General features: G+C 36.2%; 2 protein-coding genes across 3 annotated transcripts in view; one reads left to right on the top strand and one right to left on the bottom strand.

The window, feature by feature from the left end:
- LOC149556076 (cytochrome P450 714C3-like) overlaps nt 1-24,706 on the top strand; it is a 63,034-nt gene that overhangs the window by 11,190 nt on the left and 27,138 nt on the right. The window lies entirely within an intron of this gene.
- LOC149556078 (uncharacterized) lies at nt 18,652-21,552 on the bottom strand. Its single transcript, XM_089833730.1, has 4 exons — nt 21,463-21,552; nt 20,086-21,371; nt 19,764-19,928; nt 18,652-19,643 (listed from the first exon to the last, which is right to left on the bottom strand). Exons 2-4 carry the CDS (start codon nt 20,295-20,297, stop codon nt 18,812-18,814), a joined length of 1,209 nt encoding a protein of 402 aa, XP_089689856.1. The 5' UTR covers nt 20,298-21,371; nt 21,463-21,552; the 3' UTR covers nt 18,652-18,811.

Below are 24,706 nucleotides of genomic sequence, written 5' to 3'. Positions count from 1 at the left end.
AGGAAACATAATAATCTTGTTAAATGTGTAATCTGAACTCAATTCATTTTATTATGTTATTACTTGATTACAACTCCATAATGGGTTACTCTAGTAGTCACGTAGGGCCCCAATCCCCATTGTGAGCCACTCTCCTGGCAATGATCGTAATAAATCCTCTCCTATGCTCCAAACTAAAAACAAAGGGCTTACTCAATCAATAATCACCAAAGAAACCTCAAAGATTCATCAAATCCAAGAAAACCATACAAGCAAAGTTTGGAGTGTAAATAAAAGAAACTTAAAATCAAGATCAAGATCTATGTTGTCCGACTTCTATATAGACATCAACAAAATCTTGAACATTGTCATATATGCATCGATAAAGAACCACATAGGAACTCTTTTAAAATCCAATGCACAATTCTAATTACTGTCTCTCACATCATAATTCCATATTTATAACAATATTGTGGATCCACTTAACAATTGAATTCATATAGGACAGTGTCATCACATAGCTCCTAACTATCATGAGTTACTTTGGTAGTCTCTCACTAGACCCTAACCCCTACGTGGGAACTCATGTGTAACTGACAACCTTTCACGAGGACAAGGAAGTCAATTTGTTAGCTTAATGCCACACAAGCAGCTTGGTCTTATTCATCCCATCCATGATCCACACAGGTTTTCTTATTGTTATGAGAAAAAAATTAATTAATTATCTTGATTAATGTGTAATCCCAACACGACCCATTTTATTATGTTATCTCTTTATTACAACTCCACAATGAGTTGATTTGGTAGCCACTTAGGGCTCCAACCCCCATTACAAGTCACTCTCCTAGCGATGCTCCTAGTAAACCCTCCCCTATGCTCCAAACTAAAAACAAATAGCTTAACCAATCCATAATCACCAAAGAAACCTCAAAGATTCATCAAACAAGGAAACCATAAAAGAAACCTTTGGAGCGTAAAGAAAAGAATCCAGCAAAATCAACATTAAGATCTATGTTGTCCAACCTCTATATAGACATCAACAGAATCTAGAACATCACCATATATGCATAAAGAAAGAACCACATAGGAACTTTTCTAACTTCCAAGGCATAATTCCAATTGTCACCTCTCACAAACCATCATAACTCAATATTTATAACAATACCATGCTCCACTTAACAATTGGACATCGAAATTGTTCGGTGGATTTTTTGTAAATGGCAATTGTACAAACTCTCTTGCAAAATAGAATCAAAGTCTCTCCTACCTTAAAGGAAGGTTCCCCCTTCTCACTATTCCTTAGATCAATTGAAGGTAATGAAGAAGTCTACATGTACTTTTAAAGGGTGTTACTAATATTCTTTTCTCTTGTTTTAGGAAATAATTCACACTCATGGAGCGGGTAATGGGCAAGATGGACCTCTTAACTACACTTCTATCTTAAAATTGTAAACAATGATACTGATAAACCCACACCAACTCACATGCTGATCAAAGCGTACTGGCTTAGATCTGTGTCTATTTTTCTATGCTATAAGAACAACTATGAAGCTCACGGTTTCCTATGCAATTCTCCAAATACAAATCGCTACTATTGGGGCACATAGACTTCCTCAAGTAGATGATTTCTAAACTCTAATTCTATAAGCTATTTTAGTTCACAGACATTAAAGTAACTTAATTTTAATAAATTGCATGAATATGAGACAACAATACAAGTTATAGTCATAGCTTCTTATTTGTATCACAACAATTGCTTCCAGTTACAACTTCGAAACAAATCACTTTTCTTACTCACTTTGCTCCAAATACATACAAGATTAACATGAATTAAAGATAGCAAACACAAATTGCAGTCACAACTTCCAATTTGATCTACTACAATTGCTTACAAACACAACTTTGAACAAATTGCTTTTTTATATTCTCTTTTCTTTTGAATTGTACAACAAATCACAGCTATGTTTCAACAAAAATGGCAGAGCTCTCTTGCATATTAAAAAGATGATGGGAGGAACTCAACTACCTTGACTAAGTCAAACTAAGCAAGAAGGTTTATTGGATTATATGACCGAAGGTACGTGTAATTGGGTTACATGCACATGGATTACAAGCAACCTATTTTCTAAAACTACAAAGCTCAAAATACTTAGACGAACTTGAAGAAAAAGCTGAAAAATGTTGAATCAATCTTTAAAGATTGTCAACAAAAGCCTTGTATTTTGTAATGCAATCACGGAGCATTGAGCATTTGGAATTCCCATCTTTGGTGCAATTACATTCATCTTGATTGTAGTGGTGTGACACTTCTTGATGATTTGGTAATTCTCCGCAATAAACTCCCATAGTTGTTTAATTGAAAACTTGTAGGTTGAGAACTTGTTCATCACTTATACTCCGAAATAATCTCATTCAAATTCAGCATTGACCCTATCGGTGAATTCTAAAGTCATGTCTTCCTCTATCACCAAATTATTGTCCTCAATGAACACCTTGCACCCCTTTTTCTTTAGATCATTCATTATGTTAGTTTTCAGAGTATTGCATCTGCTAAGGGCTTCTTGTACCTCTCTTACCGGTGTTTCAATTATTCTCCCCTTATGACCCATGAGCCCTTGGTATTCATAGAACATTTCTGTGGATGGGATTACATTAATGTGACCAAGACATCCAGGCTAGTTTTTGGCATTTTATCCCGTATGCTCAGATTTTTGTCGAAGGTTTTTTTCTCGATTGAAGGAAGAAAGCATATCATTGAGCCTTTCTTTAGGACATTCAATAACTTTGAGCGCGTCTTTTATAGACTGAACTCTCTCTGTGATTATTTGTTCAAACCAAGCCTTTGTTGCTTCAACTCAACGATTCACCTGTTTTGAATTAGATGTGGTGATAACGGAGTGTGAAGATTGTTGGCAAATGATTTGACAAAGTGGAGTATTCTCCAACTTCAGTTGGTTCTTGTTCTCTCAGAGTTCATCATTTCTTTTGGACAAGGTAGAAACTGCATCTTGGTGGCATCCCACCAAGGACTGTCTTCCAATTTAACTTTTGTGAACTTGTAATCTGAGCAATGAAGCTCTTCGGGTGGCTTGTCTACTAAAGGTTATGCAATTTCAGCATACTTGGTTTTCTTTGAATCAACTAGGATTCATGAGACAACCTTTGTCTTACGTACTGAAAGTTTGGATTTGTTCTTCTTTGGAAAAAGATCATTCGGTGGTAACTCAATTTTCTTTCTATTTATAGTAATATTGCCTAATCATGCTGGCAAACTGAAATCTTCCAGTTGAGATTGGGATGGTGGATATGGTACACACTGATCCTAATTGTATCTTTGTTGTCATAGTGCATGCCTCTGTTTGCATGGCTGGAACCACTGGTATTCATTGTGATGATTCTGACATAAACATTTTGAACCCTGCAACTGAGGTATCAAGTTGGGAAACTTGTCCCTCTATTATAGCTGGAAAAGTAGAGAAAGCTTTAAAAACACATTGTCCAAACTTTTGCATTGTTCGGCTATGAGAACAGGAGGAGCAACAAAAGAGATAGGCAATGCAAGTGTTCACTTTGAAAATAGGAATGGTAGGTGCAAACACTGTAGAGAGAATCCACATCCTTATCTATTGCAACCAAGAATGGTTCACCTGGTATGGATGGTTCTTGATTGCTTGGTTATTGTGGGGGAGAAAGGATCACTACTTCTTCCTCATCTGATTGTTGCACTTAGAGGAGCTGGAGAAAAATTTGATGTTGGAATGACGGTTTTCCTCCCTCGAGTTTTAGTTTGAAACCCTTTTTTGGCTCTCAAGTCGATGGAACGTCTTTATCTTATCCTCAACCTGAGATTTCCTGCCCATAGGACCAAAAAGGTTGCAATCCACACTTGTTTTTAGCTTGATTCTCTTGAGACCCTTACTTTTCAACCATGAATTGGTGTTCATCAAGATGGATTGAAATCAGTCAAATATTGAAGTTGATTCCTTCTACTACCATAGTATGGGGGGAGGAAGAAGCTTCTCAATTTGACTGCTACGATATTCTTTGTCTAAGATCATGTTGTCATCCTCAACCCTTTTAGGAATAGGGACTAAGTTGAGATCGACAATTTGTTGTAATGTGAGTCAACAATATTCCATTCTAGTCACATCTATCTCACTTTGAAGATTTATCCAAACATCCTCCATGTGGTGTGTTAGTTTTTCATAGAGGATATGCTGCAAATGTATTAGCACTGCCATTTTTCTTGGTACGTGTTTTCCACTTTGCAACAATCTCTTATTTATATTGATAATAAATCAAGAGGAGTCATGACTCTTCATGGGACATGTCCATGCATTAAAATGGTAACAACATAATTAATTAAACTACAAACACGGACACACACACACATATAACTTGAGTTTTAATCTCAAAGTTTATCCAACTGAAGCTACCAAATGTTAACACTCCCTCTTTGCTAGGGAGGATGAACACAAGACATATATTAAGAATATCTTTGATCAAAAAATATCTAACATTTAGATATCACATTTGATATCACAAGTATTGTCCTCCCAGAATATTAACGATATTCACCAAGTACTCGAAAGGTTTTGATATCACATTTGATATCAAGAGTATTGGCCTCCTAGAGTATCGACATCCGATATTCACCAAGTACTCAAAAATAAGGTGTGATATCACATTTGACATCATGAGTATTGGTCTCCCAGAATATCATATGATATTCACCAATTACTCAAAATAAGGTTTGATATCACATATGATATCATGAGTATTGGCCTCCCAGAATATCAATGATATTCAACAAATACTCAGAGTAATGGTCTCCTAGAATGTTGAGATGCAAGATATTCACCATTTACTCAATCTATTAGATCTCATAATACAAGTTATTGTAAGATCGTCACCTTACAATAACTTCTCCAAACACAAGTGATGATCATTTGGAAGTCGTCACTTCCTCATGATGTACACAGGGGTAAGCCCATTAAAATCACATAGTCATGAGACATAGTCATGAATCATTGTCCTCTTGACTACAACAATTTATTGATCATTGGATAATCCATTTTGACATAGTTTTCTCCCTCTGAATCGATATGATTGAGATCACCAAAGGTTGATTGAGTTATATCCTCTATTTGCTCCCTCTTATTCAAGGTTGCCTCTAATGAAATGTCAAGCTCCCTCTAAATCTCCATCTCGCTCTTTGTCCTTTATACAAACTTCTAGCAAGATGGCCACAACAATGTCTGAATTCTTGTGGGAGACCACAAATACTGATTCTCATAGCAAGTCACACTATTCTTCTAGTTATCCTCTGTTTGCGAGGTTCACTATCTTAGTATTCTGTTACACTAAACTATACAGATAGGGGTTGCATCTCCTTGAGCTCCTCCCATTGACATCTATATTTTTGTCACTTCTAATATAAGACAGTAATTGCTGGCCTGTCAACTTGTATAACATACTAGCATTGATCCCTTGAACATGTGCATTATTGGTAGTCAATATTCTCTCTCTTCACAATGTGTGGCTATGTAACGTGCTTCAATTTGTATATGGTACATGAAATCTTGCCTTAATCAATCATATATTTCACAAACCGTGGTCTTTGGGAATCTTCAACAATATCTTTGGATGATCACAATATTTGATGGCTTATCACAATATTAGTGAAGCTTCCTCAGTCTATCCTTAGTATCACGCTTGTATTATTTGACCAAGTTATAATACAACAGTGATAGTGCTATTGCAATTGTAATAACTGATCCCAGTATGCACGTTGGCTCTGTCGCTAGTGTCTGTCTCCTCATTCGACGCTTAATGAGAACTTGTCTTCTATCTGAGAATTCTTCATTTTGTGTATGTTAATGTTCATATACTACTTCTACCTAATGGATGGGAGCCGTTGGCTATCTACAAATAGTGGTGACTGGATGCCCAATGTCCTTAATAGCTGGTTGAGGAATCTTATCTAATTTTTTTTTAATGTCTTTAGATAATTATTCAAAGCAGGAATATGGCATTAGTTGTAGAGATTTATTAGTACCGATGGTAGTGGTTGTTAATTAAAATAACTATTTACTTGGGAAACTCATCTGATTTGGAAAGCAGAGTGTATGCCAAAAACAGAGACTATGCCAATTTAACAGATTGGACAATGAGCATAAACCCTAGTTGTCAACCTTCACAACAGCACTGCAAAATCTCTATTTCAAATATCTTTAGATTAGCTTTCCCATTCCAGAGAGAAGGGTCATCCACAAGTATGTTGCACTCAATATATGTTAATACGACAATGTGAATATATAAGATTATATGGCCATTGTCTGCATAGTTCTGAATTGTTGATGAGTACAGTGCATTGATTTAGATTATGGCAGAATCATTTCGGTGACTAGCAAGGGCTTCGGCCTCTCCATATTATCCAAGCTTTAATGATAATGCACAATTATTTATCTTCCAAACTAGTGTTGTGTTCTCTTGTAGATTTTATTTCATTTGCAGTCCTGCTCTGATAGCATGTTAGTTTTTCATAGAGGATCTGCTGCAAATGTATTAGCACTGCCATTTTTCTTGGTATGTGTTTTCCACTTTGCAACAATCTCTTATTTATATTGATAATAAATCAAGAGGAGACATGACTCTTCATGGGACATGTCCATACATTAAAATGGTAACAGCAAATTAATTAAACTACAAACATATATATATGTATATATATAAAACTTGAGTTTTAATCTCAAAGTTTATCTAACTGAGGCTACCAAACATTAACATGGTGAACATGGGTGAATGCCCTCTTCATTTTGGAGTTCATGCCCCTATAGTCAAAATCTGTCGTGGACTTGAACTTCTTCAATGTGATTAGTTGAAGTTTAGATTCCATAGCCTTGACTTTGTACACTATGGTTAATGGATACTTACCTATCTAAAGAGGATTTGTGGATGAGATCCCAAATCCTGGCTTGTGTTGACTGGTTTGATATGCCTGCACCACCATGAGCCATCTTGCTAATTCCACGAGGAATATTCTGTCAGTAGGATATCTTGGTAAAGTGTACAGTTCTCCTTCGAAGCAGCCAACTCTCATGTAGGTGAAAGTTAGAAACTGTAGGAACAAACATTTATATTGACTCACCTTTTGCTATGCTTCCTATGACACCCTCTTTGTTGTCAACTATTTGTCAAAGCGACACTTGAAATGCCCATAGAAGGCATCTTGTACCCTTCTATAATGGTACTTACTCTGTGTAAGAGTAAGCTGCTCCTAATAGCTCTAGATAGGAACTAGGGCCCTCTCTCCCTTGGTAGAGAGTCTTGAGAATGTCCACCTATTTGTAGCAATGTAAACTAGATAAAAATTCATGTGGAATGAGAGAGAGCTCTTCACATGAACCAATTGTTCACATACTGTTGTACTTATGATGTCTCCCCAGCGGATGTGTTCTCTCCTTTCAAGAATGTGGTAGATGAACTTATACATCCATGGCTCAAAGTGATTGGATTTTTTGAGGCCACAAACTTTGATCACAAACTTTGCTCAAAAGAGTGATCAAGTCATTGACTTCTTGGGAGAAATCAGACTTCTGTATTTCTTTAGGCCATTTAGAGGAATTTTCTCTCTTGTTGATCAACCACTTATTGCCTGAGGTAATCATTCTTTTTCTCATTCCACAACTGAAAGGATTTTTCTTTTGTTAGATCTACACACTTTAGACTTTTACGAACCGTGAAAATCTTTTCTATTACATCTAGATGTAGGCTGAAATCAACTTTTCCATCTGCATCTTTGACCATTCTAGATTTGGCACCAAAATGGTTTGCACATTCCCATATGAACTCAGGCTCAAGGACTTCCATGGGAAAGGTAGAGACTAAGTGAATATTACTTCACTTGATCTGCAACATGTCTTGATTAGAAGACATCTCAATCCTCTATAAGAAATTCGCCATGTCAACATGACCAATCTCCATGTTCGTGATCTCATCCAAGGAGGACGAAACTTGAGATGGAGCACTATGTGCTAGTTCCTTGTCGTATTGATACTTCATTTTGCCTTTTCCTTTTGAAGGTGTGAATTCTTCGGACATATCTTGAGCTGCAACATAAAAGTTCCAAAGGGTGAAAACGCCATCTAATGGGATTGGATCCATGAAAGCATTGGGATTTGAGTTACAAAGACGGATCTATGAAGGATAAGTGTTCAAAGTATGATTTAGATATTTATTGAACACTTTAGAAGGCTGTAAATGGTTGGAGCAGCTTGTAATTTGGGCAAAATGGCCAAAATCGGGTTTTACAAGGTGGGTTGATGTAGGAAAAATAGAGATTTTGTTTTGAATGGCTAAGAATGCAAGTTGGAAGAGTATGGATGAGAGTTTTGTGTAAAAAACATCAACATTTTCCCCAAAATCGGGTTTTTGAGATGCAATTACATGTGGTGAAAACTCATCATTTTTACCTCGTGTAAATATCTAATCAGGTTTTAGGAGTCTGATTGCATATTTGGGAAATGTGGAGTTTGGATGAATTTTGGAGATGGATTGGATATGGAAGATGGAAACATGAAAGGTACTTGCATTCTTTGGGGGAAAATTCCAACTTTTCTTTTCAAACAAACTAAAAACAAACAACGACAAGCAACCAAAGCATATACAAAAATGAAAAACGAAAATGAAGAAAATACCTCTTGCTTTGACTCAACATTGATAAGTTTCAACACTTCACCCTTGTATGCAAATTTGTTTTTGGAATGAAGAACCTTTGCATTTACAGAGAATGAGAGTTTTTAACTTATTTAATAACTTGGAACAAAAATCTAGGGCTGCATTTAAATAAATGGAAGACAAAGCAAAAGAATGCAACAAATAAGCAAAATGATCAAGAAATGCAAGCAAAACCCAAATCTTACACTTACTTGCAAGGAGCGAAACTTGGAGCAAGAAGAAGTTGGAATGAAACTTTCCCCTCCAAAATTGGGTTTTAGAAGTGTGTTTGCATGTGTAGATCAAATGCCTTTGAAAAATTCAAAATCCAACCCTAAATTGGGTTTTCCATGTGCAAATGCATGTGTTAAATGATGCAAATGTGATTGCAAATGCCTTCACAATGCAGATTGCACTTCTCTAAGTGCTTTACACGTTTGAAAATGTCTCCTCAAATGCAAATCGCATTTTGAGAGGCAAATGTATGTGTTTGAAAGTGCAGCAAATGCAACATGCCCAAGAGAAATGCAATCTTGTGTAAAAATGGAGTATTTGCGTGGATCGGGCTTTTCCAGCCTTTAGACATATGATGTTTTTGCCAACACCCAAAATCAGGGTTCTTGTGAGCAAATGCATATTCAAAATGCAAGGAAAGAGTATTAAACTCACAGTCCAAGCAAAATCGGGATTTGCATGGGCCAGTGCATGTTTAAAATATGATGCATATGCAATGAGAAAGCATATGTAACTCAAATGCCTGAAAGGAAGGAGGAAAACATGTTTAAAAGAAAGCTTTTGGTGAAAATTGGGCTTTACCAGAGCATTTACATATTTAAAATGACTTCTTCAATGCAAATCGGGCTTTAGAAAACATATTGCATGTTGCAGATTTGGCTTCCCATGCAAATTGTGTTTTTCATGGTGCTTTACATGTTTAAAAAACAAAGGCAATGTGTAGATTGCGGTTTATGAAACCATTTACACTTCACATATTTACCTTTATATGCAAATTGCACTTTTCCAAGGCATTCTCATATTTCTCGTTCCATGAAAGTCCAAGTCTAGAGTTGGTTGCACTTTTCCTGGGCATTTACATTTTTCTTGTATAATGCCTTGTTGGGTGCAAATACAAGCAACATTGCACTTCTTGGGTGCAATTACATGTGTGAGAGACTTGTACAACTTAAAGTTTATATTTGGCACACGTTTAATTGATTCACTTAAGTGAATCTCACTTTTTGGGGTCCATTACATATTTACACTTAACATTTTACATGTCATGTGTAAATGGGTTGAAAAGTGAGATTTTTACTTAAGTGATTAAAGTTAAAACATTAAAGTGCAACATAGTATTGTTTCTATAGAGACTAGCAGAGTAACAGATAGAGAATGAGGTCGTACGGACTGAGTATTGATGATGAGGTCAAGCACAGTTAAGGATATGATTTGTTCTACAATATGTACTGATGATGTGGACAAGTGCGTGTGCAGAAAGTTGAAGACGTGAAAGTTATTTGTAATTTAAAGAAGACAGTGTGGAGACAGAGTACCTGAGAAGTGGTTATTGGTGTTTGGATTGTGTCTCTTAAGAAGGATAGAATTGTGATGAGCGAAGTTAGACAATAGTAGACAACCTGATGATGACGTCAGAAAGTGCGCGAGGTCAGCGGTTGCACATGTGAAAAGTTGTAATTATTGTGAGCCGACTTGTAATTGTGAAATGATGTAATGAATTATAATATCTTAATGAGGTCCTATTATAATTAATTGGGAAAAGCCTCAAGGCCGACTCAGTAAATTATTTTGAGGACATGGTATAAAGGAAGGTTTTTTTCTTTGTGATGAAGTGTGCAATGTGTGTAAGAACGAATTGTGAAAGTAATATGTGAAGTTGGCAAATGCAAGTAAGCGATCAAAGGGATCAGTGTGAAGTGAATTTGAAGATTTGGTATTGAGATTTGAGAAGTATTTGGTGTGGTATTGGCATAGTAAGAGGACAGAGAAAGAGTTTGAGTTGCGGAGTTTAGTTTCATTTCTATTATTCTAAAAGGAATAATACAGAGGCCAGTTGGACAGTGAGTTCGGTGGTCTTGCCCTTGAAGCTGTTTGGACAGTGGGTCCATCTGCCTTCTACAAATTCTAACGGGGTTGGAATCTCCTAACAAGGATTCAAAGTCTCCTACTAGAGACTGATATGTATTGAATGTAATTCATTGGCTCCTAACAAAGTCCATCTTCTTACAAGGAACTTTTATATGAGTATCTTCTTATGGTTGCTGATTAAGGTTTAATACCTGTTGATAAAAGTTATATTGATCTGATTACTGATTCAGCCTACAATTATTTTGGTGGACTTTACTTTCTAACAATTGGTATCAAAGCTTTAGGTCCTTGAAAGAAAAGCTTAACAATTGAAGGAGATCAATGGCGGGTCATTTTAGAAAAGAAAGTCCTAAGTTAGATGAAGTTAACTATGGCAGCTGGAAAGAGAAGATAAAGACACATCTGTTATGCATGGGTCTAGGATATTGGCTGATGACAAAAAATGGAAAGAAGATTGTGGAAGAAAGCAAACTTGAAGAATGCAGCGAATTTGAAAGAGATCTATTTATGTGTAATATGCTTGCCAAAGAAGCACTTTTGTTAGCTCCTTCTAAAAATGAATACAGTCAAGTAAAATCCTTAGATTTATCTCATGAAATTTGGAAAGCTTTAGAATCTACTTTTGAAGGTGATAAGCATGCTAAAATAATCAAAGTACAAAATTGGATATGTTTGTTTCAAGAGGCTAAAATAATGGAAGATGAATTTCTAAGAAGTTATATTGGCAAAATATTAGAAATTGTTGCAGAAATTAAGTCTTGTAATGGATCTAAAGATGAAGATGAGATCATATAGAAGATCTTGAAAACCTTGACACCACCATTCAAGCAGACAACGCAAATGATTGAACAAGTAATACCTTGTATTGAGAAATTTACCAGACTCTTCTTGGAAGATTGGAAGCAACATAAGTAAACTTGAAACAAGTTGGAGATTTGCCTAGTGGAAACTGTTTTTAGTGCATTAAGTGTCTGTCTTTCCTTCTCAAGAAGTGCAAGCACTAGTGGAGATTATGCTAGTAGTAGCAAATCCAAATCTAAGGAAGACAGAAGGACTGAAGAAGGAATTGCCTTGCGTAATGGAAAGAAATATGAAATCTATTTAGCACGTTCTGCTGTTCCCATAGACTGTTGTGGTCTTGTGGATGTCATTAAAATCACATTCATTCATTGTGAGGAGAGAACTAGACAGTAAGAAAATCTTTAAATGTTGGACTTGTGATGAGTTTGGTCATTATGCTTCTAAGTGTCCTAAAAGAGTGAAAAATTACAAAAAGAATTTTTAAATCTAGAAGGCCTAGAGATTGTTTGTATGCAAATGAAGATGATGAGTTAGGATTTGTAGCCATAGAAGAAGAAATTCCTGAAATAGAAGTCAGAGAAGAGAAAGCCCTAGTGTCATAGGTTGAGAAGAAAGCTGATTGGATCATAGACAGTGGTTGTTCACGTCAAATGATTGGTGACATGAATAAATTTGTTAAGTTTAATAGTCATATGGAGGAATTGGCAAGGTTGGTAACAATGTGGCTTGTCATATCAAGGGAATAGGATCTATTACTCTTGATGGAAAAACTAACATAGATGATGTTTACTTTGTTGATGGATTGAACCATAACCTATTGAGTTTTGGATGGATAGTTGATAAGGGATATGAGTTACAATTCACAAAAAAGACATGCATTATTAAGGACAAAGATGGTAAGTTGATTGGCACTGATACAAGATCCAGAGGTAATGTTTTTCAGCTAAACCTTACAAAGATGACATGTTTGGTTGCAAAAGTTGATAACAGTTGGTTATGAAATAGAAGGTTTCGTCATATAAATTTTGATAATATTGCGAAGGCAAGTAGTACATTTGTTGTTAGAGATTTACCAAACATTGTGAAGCCTACTAATTTTGTGTGATAGCTAAGTAGAAGAAGAGCTCCTTTCCTAGCAAGAGTTTACCACAATAGCAAAATTAGAGATTGTTCATACAGATTTGATTGGTCCTACTAAGACAAAAGGATTCTATAGTGAAAGGTACTTCATGATTATTGTTGATGACTTTACTAGGATGGTGTTGGTAGCGTTCCTTAAATAAAAGTCTGAAGCATTTGGGAAGTTTAATTTGTTTAAGAATAGAGTTGAGAATGAGTCTGGATTGAAGATTAAATGTTTAAGACCTGATAGAGGTGGAGGATTTACCTCGAATGAGTTTTAACACTTTTTGTGAAGTGAATGGCATTAAGAGGTAACTATTAGCTCCAAAGACTCTGAGCAGAATGGAATTGTTGAGAGAAGAAATAGACTTGTGATAGAATCAACTAGAGCTATGATGTTTGAAAATGATGTATCAAAGACATTTTGGAGAGAAACAATCAATACAACAATGTATACAATGAACAAAGAACAAATCAAAAAAGGTACGAACAAGACACCTTATGAACTATGATTTGGATATGCACCATCAGTAAAATATTTTAGAATTTTTGGAAGTAAATGTTATGTCAAGAGAGATGATGAGATTGGTAAGTTTGATGCAAGAAGTGATGAAGGTATGTTCCTTGGTTATTCGTTGAAAAACAAAGCTTATAGATGTTTTAATCAAAGAACTAAAACTATTGTTGAGAGTGCAAATGTGAAAGTGGATGAGAAGTTTGGAGTTAAAGAGAGAATGCTTGATTATAATTCTGATGATGAAGAAGTTAATCCTTAGCCTATCCCAAAAAATATTGAAACTTTCTTTGAGGCTAACAATGATTTGTAGGATGATATTCAAGTTGTAGAACAGAGGGAAGAACCAAGGTTTGAACCTAGAGAAGTATGAATTGAGTCATTGACAGCTAGACCAAACAAGAATTTGACAAAGAATCACCTAGCTAATCAGATTATTGGAAGCAAAGAAAAAGGAGTTATGACAAGATACATAGTACATGAAGAATTATGTTGGATTTCTCAAGTTGAACCAAAGAGTGTAGATGAAGCATGCAAGGATCATATTTGGATTCAAGCAATGAAGGAAAAACTAGATCATATTGTGAAGAAAGAGACATGGGAATTGGTCCCTAGACCAAAAGATAAGAATGTTATAGGAACTAAATAGATTTTCAGAAACAAGATGAATGAACAAGGTGAGGCTGTGAGAAACAAAGCAAGATTGGTATGTAAAGGATATTCACAACAAGAAGGTCTAGACTATGAAGAGGCATTTGCACCTGTTGTCAGAATTGAAGCAGTAAGGATGTTCTTGGCTTATGTAGCTAGTAAGAAATTCAAAGTGTATTAGATGGATGTGAAGTCAGCATTACTGAATGGAGAACTTGAAGAAGTCTACATTGAGGAGTTGAAGGATTCCCCTTGAAAACAGTAGGAGACATGGTATGCAAGTTGAAGAAAGCATTATATAGAGTAAAGCAAGCACCTAGAAACCAATATGCAAGGTTAGACAAGTATTTGGCAAAGTTAGGATTTGTGAAAGGTACTGCAGATAGTAACTTATATTTGAAAGAAATTGAGAACGACTTGTTGATTATTGTGATATTTGTGGATGACATGATCTTTGGAGGTAATGATGAAGCAAGTGACAAGTTTGTTGATAAAATGAAGAATGATTTGAGATGAGCATGATTGGTGAGATGAAATATTTTTTAGGTTTACAGAGTGTGCAGAACAATGATGGGATTTTCTTATCACAGACTAAGTATTTGAAAGATTTGTTGAAGAGATTTGGCTTGGAAAGTTGTAAGCCTATTGGTACACCTATGATAGCTGGTCACAAGTTATCTAGCAAAGATGAGACACCTACAGTTGAGCAGAAGAAGTACAAATCCATGATTGGAGGTTTGCAATATCTAACTCACACAAGATCAGATATAGAAAATGCAGTTGGTATAGTAGCAAGATTTCAAGAAGACCCTAAGGAATCACACTGCAACAGTAAAAAGAATATTTAGATATTTGAAGGGTACACTTGATTTTGGATTATGGTATGACAGATCAAACAACTTTACTCTGTTTGCATATACTTATGCGGATTGGGCAAGGAGTATGGATGACATAAAGAGTACAAGTGGTGGAGCATTTTTCCTTGGAGGAAGATTGGTTTCTTAGCTCAGCAAGAAACAAGATTGTATTTCACAGAGTACAACAGAAGCAGAGTATGTGGCAGTAGCAAACAATTGCAATCAAATCATGTGGATGAAACAAATGTTGAAGGATATTGGGATAGAGCTTTCTTAACCTATTATCATACATTGTGATAACACAAGTACAATAAGTATGTCTAAGAATCCTGTGTTACATTCTAAGACTAAGCATATATCGATTAAGTATCATGTTCTAAGAGAGAAAATTGTAAAGGAAATTAGATTAGAGATGTTAATACAAAGGAGCAGATTGCAGAAACTTTTACGAAGCCTTTGCCTAAGGATACATTTGAGTATTTACAAGGTATGCATGGGGTTATGCCCCTGCCTACTTTAGAGTAAATGATGCAAAGAGTGCATCATTCCAGTGGTACAAAGCACTATTTTTTATTTGGACTGAATATTGATGCTTCCTGTATGGGGAGTATTTGTGGTTAAGCAGAGTCATCAAGGACTCTTGGTAGCTGATATGAAACAGTGTCTTTGGACACTTGAGCTGGTTGAAGACTTTGAGCAATTGATTGACATAATTATGCCTTTGTCATTAATGCCAATGTGGGAGAGAATGCATGAAAAACATCTCCTATGAATGGGGGAGAGTATGTGATGGGGAGTGATGTACCGAAGGAAGATGATCACATCGAGTTATATCAATGGGGGAGAAGTGTGAACAAACAATGACATCCATGTAAGCATGAGGAAGCACAGATGAAGAGTTGTTCCTGTGAGTTTCAGATTTGATTGATGAAGAGAATTTGAAAAGATGAGCAGTGGCAGCAGCAGAGATGGATTTGGTATTTTTGGAGCTTAGATTTTTTTTATCTATGTTGTCATTAATGCCAAAGGGGGAGATTGTTAGCATGAATGTTGATGGTGTTCCTTTGGGGGAGTATCCAAAGCATTGCTAGAACAGTTAGAGAGATTGTTAGCATGATTAACATGTTGCATTAATGACTATGTTTGTCATTGATGTCAACATAGTATTGTTTCTGTAGAGTCTGACAAAGTAGTAGATAGAGAACGAGGTCGTACAAATTGAGTATTGATGATGAGGTCAAGCGCAATTGAGGATATGTTCTACAGTATGCCCTAATGATGTAGACAAGTGCACGTGCAGAAAGTCGAAGACATGTGAAAGTTATTTGTAATTTACAGAAGACAATGTGGAGACAAAGTACTTGAGAAGCAATTTTTGGTGTTTGGATTGTATCTCTTAATAAGGATAGAATCATGATGAGCAAAGTTAGAGAGTGATAGTAGATAGCCTGATGATGACGTCAACGAGTGCGCAAGGTTAGAGATCACATGTGTGAAAAGTTGTAATTATTGTGAGCCAACAGTGTTTTGTAATTGTTAGAAGATGTAATGAATTGTAATATCTTAATGAGGTCCTATTATAATTAATTTGGAAAAGCCTCAAGGCCGACTCAGTAAATAATTTTGAGGACATGGTATAAAGGAAGGTTATTTTCCTTGTGATGAAGTGTGCAATGTATGTAAGTACGAATTGTGAAAGTAATATTCAAAGTTGGTAAATGTGAGTAAGCAATCAAAGGGATCAGTGTGAAGCGAATTTGAAGATTTGGTATTGAGATCTGAGAAGTATTTGGTGCAGTATTGGCATAGTAAGAGGACAGAGAAAGAGTTCGAGTTGCAGAGTTTAGTTTCATTTCTATTATTCTGAAAGGAATAATACAAAGGCTAGTTCGACAGTGAGTTTGGTGGTCTTGCCCCTGAAATTGTTTGGATAGTGCGTCCATCTTCCTTCTGCAACTCCTAATAGGGTTGGAAACTCCTCACAGGGATTGATATGTACTAAATGTAATTTATTGGCTCGTAACAGAGTCCATCCTCTTATAAAGAACTTTTATATTAGTACATCATTTTGTGGGTACCATCCCCACTAGGGTTTTCCCTCTAATCAAGGGTTTCCCTAGTTAACATATATGGTGTTATTGTGTATGAGTAGCTTCTTATGGTTGCAGATTATATTGTTCACATGTTTAAGGTTTAATATTGATATGATAATTGATTCACTCCCCCCCTTCGAATTATCTTGGTGAACTTTACTTTCTAACAGAAGCTTGATTTAAAAAGCCAATAACCCGCATTGCTGAGAAATTTGATATGAAAATCTTGATTGGCAGAAACCCTGGCGACATTAGAATCTTTGTAGAATTCTTCTGCGATCTTAGGGTCTGTGAAAAGGATCTTGGCTTGAATATCGCCTTTGAAAAATGAGGAGTATAATTCATAGATTGAGTTGCTTGATTTTATTTTTAGCATTTTAAGGACCCTACTTGCAGGGTAATCGACCATAATTTTAATAGAGTTGGATGTTAGAAATTTTTTTGGTAATCCTGTAAAGCCCCCAAGAAAATATCCAATTTGGCCTAGAATGTCGCTGTTCATAAGTTTGACCAAGAAGTCAGGAAATTCAATCCATCGATATGCAAATAGAGGACATGCTTGCAAAAAATTAAAATCAGTTTTCCAAGAAAAGAAATAGATTACAAAACCTTTAACAAATAGAGAGGGGCCATTGAGAAATTTATCCTTTAGACTATGATCTAAGCATTCGACAAAAGTAAAGTTGTTCTGAAGGTTAGTGGTATGTATGTCACCTTTAATTTTCTTAGAGAACCAGTTGGAGATCTCGTAGTTTGATACTTAATTGCTAACCTAGAATGCAACCGACCTAGATTTTCTACAGCTTTCCCAGAGGTAATTAAAACTAGCATTGTTGATGATAAGGAAATCAAAATTGCTTTGCACATTAGAAGGGAGGATATGAACTTTGACCTTTGCCAGCTCATTTGACTACGATGGATGATGTTTGCCTAGAGGGGTTGCGTTTGCTCTTGTGGCCACGTTTGGCTTCTCTTGGAGGTAGGCCCTATCCATGGCTTGGGGATGTGGACTCTATTTTGGCTATTGCAGACCAATGTCCAACCACCTTCCTTGCTTCCTTGTATGTTACATGGGTTAGGGTTCAGAATGATCTTTTGATGAGGCACTAGATTATTTTTAGGTGGAGCCCTAGCTAAGGCATCAAAATAATTAGACAATTCCAAGTAGAATGCCCATCCTTTGAAGTACTTAGTCTTATGGATGTAGCTTTGACTAATGCTTTTTTTTTTGCAAATTTAGATTTGCATATTCCTACTTGTTCGTTTCTTTTCTGCAACCATTTCTCTTCTTTTTAATTCATTGAGGTATAACATTTCATTTCAATATAATTATAGATTATTTACATTATTTGTTCTTTGAAAACTCGGGCTGGAAATGGGGACATTACTATACATGGAAACAAGAAGCTAGAATTTGAGAACAAATAGAAAATTGCTATGTTCCTCCAAGTTTCCGGTACGGGGACGGCGGGGGACGGCGGGATGGGTTTCCGGGACGGCAAATTTTTTTAGCAATTTTGGGGACGGGGACGGCTATATATATAGAAAAATTTTAAAATATAGTATATACATTGAAATTTGTAAATATACATGTCATTCATATGAAACTAAGCACAAAGCATGTATAGAACCATAACATACAACATTTGAATGCCATCTATGAATAATATCCGATTTTAGTATTTTACTATTTAGTATTTTAGTATCCAATTCTCAAAATGCATATCAATAAAATATCAGAGAACACTGAACAATGAACATTAAGTTATTAACCATTGTCAATATCATAAGACTCATAATGATAAGCATGATAAATCATAAATCTGAAAATCAAAATCAAAATATGCCCAAAGCTATAGGCTGCCATAAAGTAATAAGTATCATATAATCAATGTATCATAATCATGTTCATGTTCAACATAAAAAGAAAAACATAGAAAATGAAGCAGATTGCTGCTCCTATTTTGCCTCTACTAATCCATGGCATCAAAATCAAAATCCTCCTCACTGTCATCCTCCACAAGAAGCGTAGTCTCATCTAATGGAACCCCAACCAGTCCTAGTGCTATGTCATCCTCATCTATCTGGGCCACATCCTCAGGCTCAACATCCCATCGCAAAGCTGGTGTCTGCCTATACTCTGGAGTTTGGCGATCGGCAAGTCGAAGAGCATGATGCACTGTCACTAGCTTCTCCGCTCTTTTAGAGGTAAGTCTATTCCTCTTGATAGAGTGGATATATGTATATGTGGACCAGTTCCTCTCTGCAACTGAAGAACTAGCAACCTGTGAAAGGAGGCGACTGGCAAGTATCTTTAACTCAGGTGTATCTCTCCCATGCCAAGTCCACCATCCAATAGGATCCCTCTGTGTGAAAACAACTCTATCCAACCTTGCTTGTGGCTTACCCAAGTTTGGGCCACAAAGGTTGGTGAAGTCAAGGAATTGTGCACGAAGAGTAGAGGCATCTTGAGCTGAATACATCTTATCAATTACTTTTGTGAAGCCATCCAAAACCTCAGGATCATCACATGGGAGGCCCCTTCCACCCAATTGTGCATACCATTTGGGATTTAGAGCAAATGCTGCCATATGAAGCGGGGTATTCATTATGTTCCACCTCCGCGTCACAATAGGCCTAATATGCTCCTCATAAAAGCACAATGTAGGATCCTTTGCCACAACAATTCTCTTCATCTTACCCAACATGTTGTCAATAGTCTCATAGATCTCTCCTAAACTAGGAGCATCAGTATCAGCATATCTAATGACATCAACAATGGGTGCTATGACAGAGCAAATGTATCTGCAAGATCAAAATGCCAAAAAAAAAAAATCAGAATTAGAATTTTAAGAATTTTAAGATTATTAGTAGGAAAATCAGCAAGCAAAAGACTAATAGTAAATTTAAAAACCAACAACTTACTTCATTGTGGACCACCAACTCTCATCAAGGATCCTTTGCCTCACCGCTTTTCCTTCAGTAGACTTAGAATGAGACCATCGTCCCCACTCTGGATTCACCACCATCAATTGAAGGGCCTCATACACTTCAATCATCCTCTCCATCAAGATGAAATATGTGCAATACCTATAGCAACAATTAAAAATTTAAAATTTAAACTTAAACATTAATGATTAAAATTTAAAACAAAAAGCATCACATGTAAGTAAACTTATAAATAATTTTTTTAAATAACTTAAAGTTAAAACAAACTAAAAGTAAACTATAATTATAATTGACATACCTTGTTTCGGCTGGTTTGAGGAACTCCTTCTTAGAGAAGGACCTGAATAGAGCAAGTGAAGTGTGGTGGTTGCAAATAAACATTTGCACTTCTCTAGCTTCTAGCACCGCTTGCTTCACCCATTCAATCTTCCCTATGTCCTTCAATGCATTGTTCAAGGAATGAACACAACAGGGGGTCCAAAATATGTGCCTATAAGCACCCTCTATCATCAAACCTGCTGATTTGCACACAGGTGCAGAATCTGTGATAACCTGTACAACATTAGAGGGCCCAATCTCCTCTATGGCATCTCGCAAAATGGTGAACTGAAAATCTGCATCCTTCTTCTTTTCTGAGCAACCTATGGCTCTCAAAAAATAAGAGTCAGCAGGGGATGTGACAATGATATTGATGAGTGGCCGATGTCTAACATCGGTCTACCCATCCATCACAATAAAGTAGCCTGTGTCCACCCATCCATCACAATAGAGCAGCCTGTCCTAACCCAAGTGCGTCTCATATCCTCAAATAATAAAGCAACCTTTGAGTACTCTTCATCTAGGATAGTGGTTCATAGCTTATACTCACCGGGGGGCACAAATGAGGAATTCATGCTCATAATATCTTTCACCGTTTGTTTATAATAAGTGGAACGGGCTGCATTATATGGGATACCATTAGCAACAAAGAATCTACCAATGGATGCCTCACACTTCTCCTTTGCTTGTGCATTAAACATACTTTGCACCGAGCCCTTCTCACTAATACTTATCTTTCTCTTCCCTCTAGACCCACTAGGGCTGCCACTAGTACCAATGGCAGATGAAATATGCCTAGATGATTGTGAGGGAATGGATGGTGATGTCACTGTCAAATTTTGCCCCTCCATTTCAGCCTCTAAGTGCAATCTTTGACATTCTAATTTTTGTTCATCGGTTAGGTTAGGACAAGCTTTGACTCCTTGGCATGTAACACCTAAAAAATGTGACTTCACTCTTGTATAGCTGCCCCTAAAATCATCAAGACAAACATGACAATCCCACACCCTAGTCCCTCCCGAATTCTTTTTATCTTTTGGCCTAAGTGTGACATATTGGAGAAGAGGTTTTTTCCTATTGAAAGGACCCTTCGCAAAATTCTTCATAATGTCGGAAAGGCATTTAAACAAATCAGCTTTAGGATTGGGTTTTTGCCTAGTGTCACTACTAACAACATCAACCTCTACATTTTCTTCTTCACTACTACTACTTGTACTCCCACTGCTGCTCATTGTGTTTAAATATGCAATTGAATAGATATATGAGCTGAAACAATGAAAAAAAAAAAATCAGACTTTGCAAGCTACAAATTTATTAAAAAAATGATAGATAAAAGCACAAAGAGTTTTATACTTACTTGGTGGACAAAATAGAAGATCAAACCCTTGGTCAAGCTCTTGGAAGCAAAACTATTACCTCCTCTACTTGCAAAATGAAAACTTCAGCCGACTGCAACATAAAATGAAAACCAAAGAATGGTTAAAACAATTTAAATGTGTTGAGTTATATGCATTTTAGGGTTTTTGGAGTGGGGCCCACTAGCCGACCAAAAAAGACACAACAGATGTTTTTTTTTTAATGATTTGAGCTTGCAAAAAAGGGGGACGGCCGGTTGTACTCGGTACGGTCGGGGGACGGCTAGACGTCCCCTGCAAAAAAAGGGAATTTGGGGACGGCTGGGGGATGTCCCATACCCGTCCCCCTGTCCCCGGGACGTCCTCGTCCCCGAAACGGGGGGTTTTAAGCCGGGTACGCGTCCCCGGGGAACATAGGAAAATTGTGAAGAGCTGAAAGTATGTTGTTAATTGTGTTTTTATTAGTTATGAATGTTGGTTTAGGGTATAAGCCAACTTTCTTAAAGGTTGAAAGCTATGTTCCATAGAGTTTAAGAACGGGGAGATTCAAGGTAGGGTTTAGGGTTGGGGTTATTATGGATCAAAATTTGGGGGCAATGGGGGAACAATGGTGCAAATATAATATAGTACTTGAAAAAATAGTCATAATAAAATGTATAAGAATTTCATTCGAAATAAGGCAAGAGCATTGTAACACGGGGATGTGTCCTGCCCTTTTCATTGACGTACCTGGGACAGGGGACCCGCCCTTTTTCATTGACGCACCTGGGACAAGGACAACGTTCATGTGTCCCCAGTGGCGCCACCATTGGGTTGTCATCTCGCCGGAGATGGGGGGACATCCCCACATCCACTTTGGGGACAGGGGACAAGAACAAGTCCCTTGACCCCTCCAAGGGACAGCTTGGTGTGCCCTGTCCAACCAAACAAAATTGAAGTTTGTTTAAAAAATTTAAACATGTTTTAATATTCTGTTGGGCCTATTGAATATCATATCATGTTGCTCAATGTAATCATCTCTATGATGAGATACTCATACTTTTGATATCTATGACTATTATTAGTTAATATTTATATAATAGAAGTTAAAACTCTTTCATTTGCTCTTTCAAGTATATAAAATTTTAATGTTTATTGTTCAATGCTCAATGTTCCACTTTCATGTTCAATGTTCAAGACTCAAGTATTCAAATTTTAGTGAATTAGTATTTACTATTTTTACATCTTAATCTCATAGATTGTTATATATATTTTCATTACTATCATTTCAAGTACTACATGTATAGTATATACTATATAGCATATACAATCCCCTCACCCTTGCCGTCCCCCTGCCATCCCCAAATTGAGGCCCCTTTGTCCCCTCGTCCTTGTGTCCCCAAGGCCGGTGTAACTATGGGAAAGGGCCTATAACACTATGGTAACTTGTGAGCCTTTCATGTGGGAGGTCTTGGGTTTGAGTCTATTGGATCTTAATACATAATATTAATTAATTATAACAAATAATAATAATTAATCTAAGCTTCGGCCCATTACCTATAAAAAAAGAATATCACACAATATTGAAATACATGCCCAATAATTTTGCTATCCAAGAGCTTAGTTCAACTTCAATCTCTTCCAGAAACTGGTGTGGAAACCTAAGGCATTAAAGGGTGATTTTGTGTAGGTGCTCTTTTCTAGAAAACCTTCTATAGCATGGTAAGCAAGCTCTGATCATAAAAATTCAAAATTAGATAGGTTAAAAATAAAAGCCAGTTAGAGCTGTTGAACTTTTAAATTCTAGAATATACGAACATAGTAGAGAAACACTAATTGATAAGTACTCAAATCTGCTTTAAATTAAAATTTTCTTTTATTAACTAGGAAACATAACCTTAGTTATTGGATTCGTGCTAATCTGGGCAGGATCCTTGTTTTACACAGGATCCTTGTTTTACACATTGGATTCATCCAGATTCGCGGCCTGTGAATCCTGTGTAAAACAAGGGTCCTGCCTGGATCAGCATGAATTTGGCACAAAACCTCAAGGATCAACAGGCACGCCAAGGTTTTAAGTAAGTACATATTTAATAGAACTTTTTAAATACTTTTTTTGCTTTCTAACCCTACAATGACCTTTTATTTCACATCCAAATACAGTACACCTCAAATTTGTTCTCTATTTCACTCTTTCATTGTGTGTGTATATATGTATATATCAAGGTCACCGGGAGACGGGGAGACTTTGAGGTCTCCGGTACTGGTACTGGTACCGGTACGACAATTTTTCAAATAGGAGACGGGGGTACTTGGAGACGGCAAATTTTTTTTAAAATTTTTTTTTTTAATAGTTTAAAGAGTCTAATACTAAAAGTAAATAAAAAATTTGAAAATAGTAATACTGTAAGACTAAAGTAAATAATAATAGTAATGTCACATTGAAAATTAAAATAGACTCATAGAGTCAAAGATTTCAAAACTCACATGATCACAATATTGTATCTCATAGACATATTTGTTTTTCGAATATTGCATATGATCACCATCATATCAGATTGATAATTGCTGAGATTATCATTACATATTCAAATTTTAAATTCAAAAAAGTATAGTTTGATGCTGAATTGCTGATATGCAAACAAAAATGAACACTTTGTACAATAAACAAAAAACAGAAATATATCTAGTATTAGTGTGTTGATGGTACTATCATCTACTCCACAAGGTTGTGATCATCCATCTCAAGGTCTTCAGCTATCATACTCTCCAAAAATATTTTAAATGATTTAATCGTTTAAATTGTTGAATAAAAATAATTTTTTAAAAGTGTTTCTAATGTTTTTAAAGTTATTAATTTATTAAATAAAATATTTTAAATGATTTAATCATTTAAATTGTCAGTGGTCTTAATTTTTGTATTAAAAACATTAAAATGAGGGCTAAAATATATAAAATTATTTAATATTATATTTTACATTTATATTTTACCAGGAGACTTCGGGGAGACTTCACTTTTTGGATTAGGAGACGGGGAGACTTCAGAAAACTTCGTCATGAAGTCTCCAACCTTTTTTGAGGTCTCCGGAGACGCAAAAAGTCTCCGAGACGCGAAAGGTCTCCGAGACGTGACCTTTAGGGGGGAGACGGGTCTCCCGGTAACCATGGTATATATTCATGAATTCTAATTGGGAAAAAATAAATCGCAAATCCACAGATTCGATTCACGTGCCCGAATTGGATCATATGCCAAATTGGTTACTAAGA

The sequence above is a fragment of the Cupressus sempervirens genome, chromosome 5 (assembly GCF_028749045.1).
Source record: "Cupressus sempervirens isolate cs-2001-9-10 chromosome 5, ASM2874904v1, whole genome shotgun sequence".
Taxonomy (NCBI): Eukaryota; Viridiplantae; Streptophyta; class Pinopsida; order Cupressales; family Cupressaceae; genus Cupressus; species Cupressus sempervirens.
Note: the sequence above shows the minus strand (reverse complement) of the source record. Positions and strands in the feature narration are given on the sequence as shown.

Bases quoted from the DNA above. Each gene is read 5' to 3' on its own strand.
- LOC149556078 (XM_089833730.1), bottom strand. From the start codon at position 20,297: ATGATAGAGGGTGCTTATAGGCACATATTTTGGACCCCCTGTTGTGTT. The intron at 19,929-20,085 runs GTATGTCAATTA...TTGTTGCTATAG, and splicing joins CTCAAACCAGCCGAAACAAG to GTATTGCACATATTTCATCT. The intron at 19,644-19,763 runs GTAAGTTGTTGG...TTGATCTTGCAG, and splicing joins AGTTGGTGGTCCACAATGAA to ATACATTTGCTCTGTCATAG.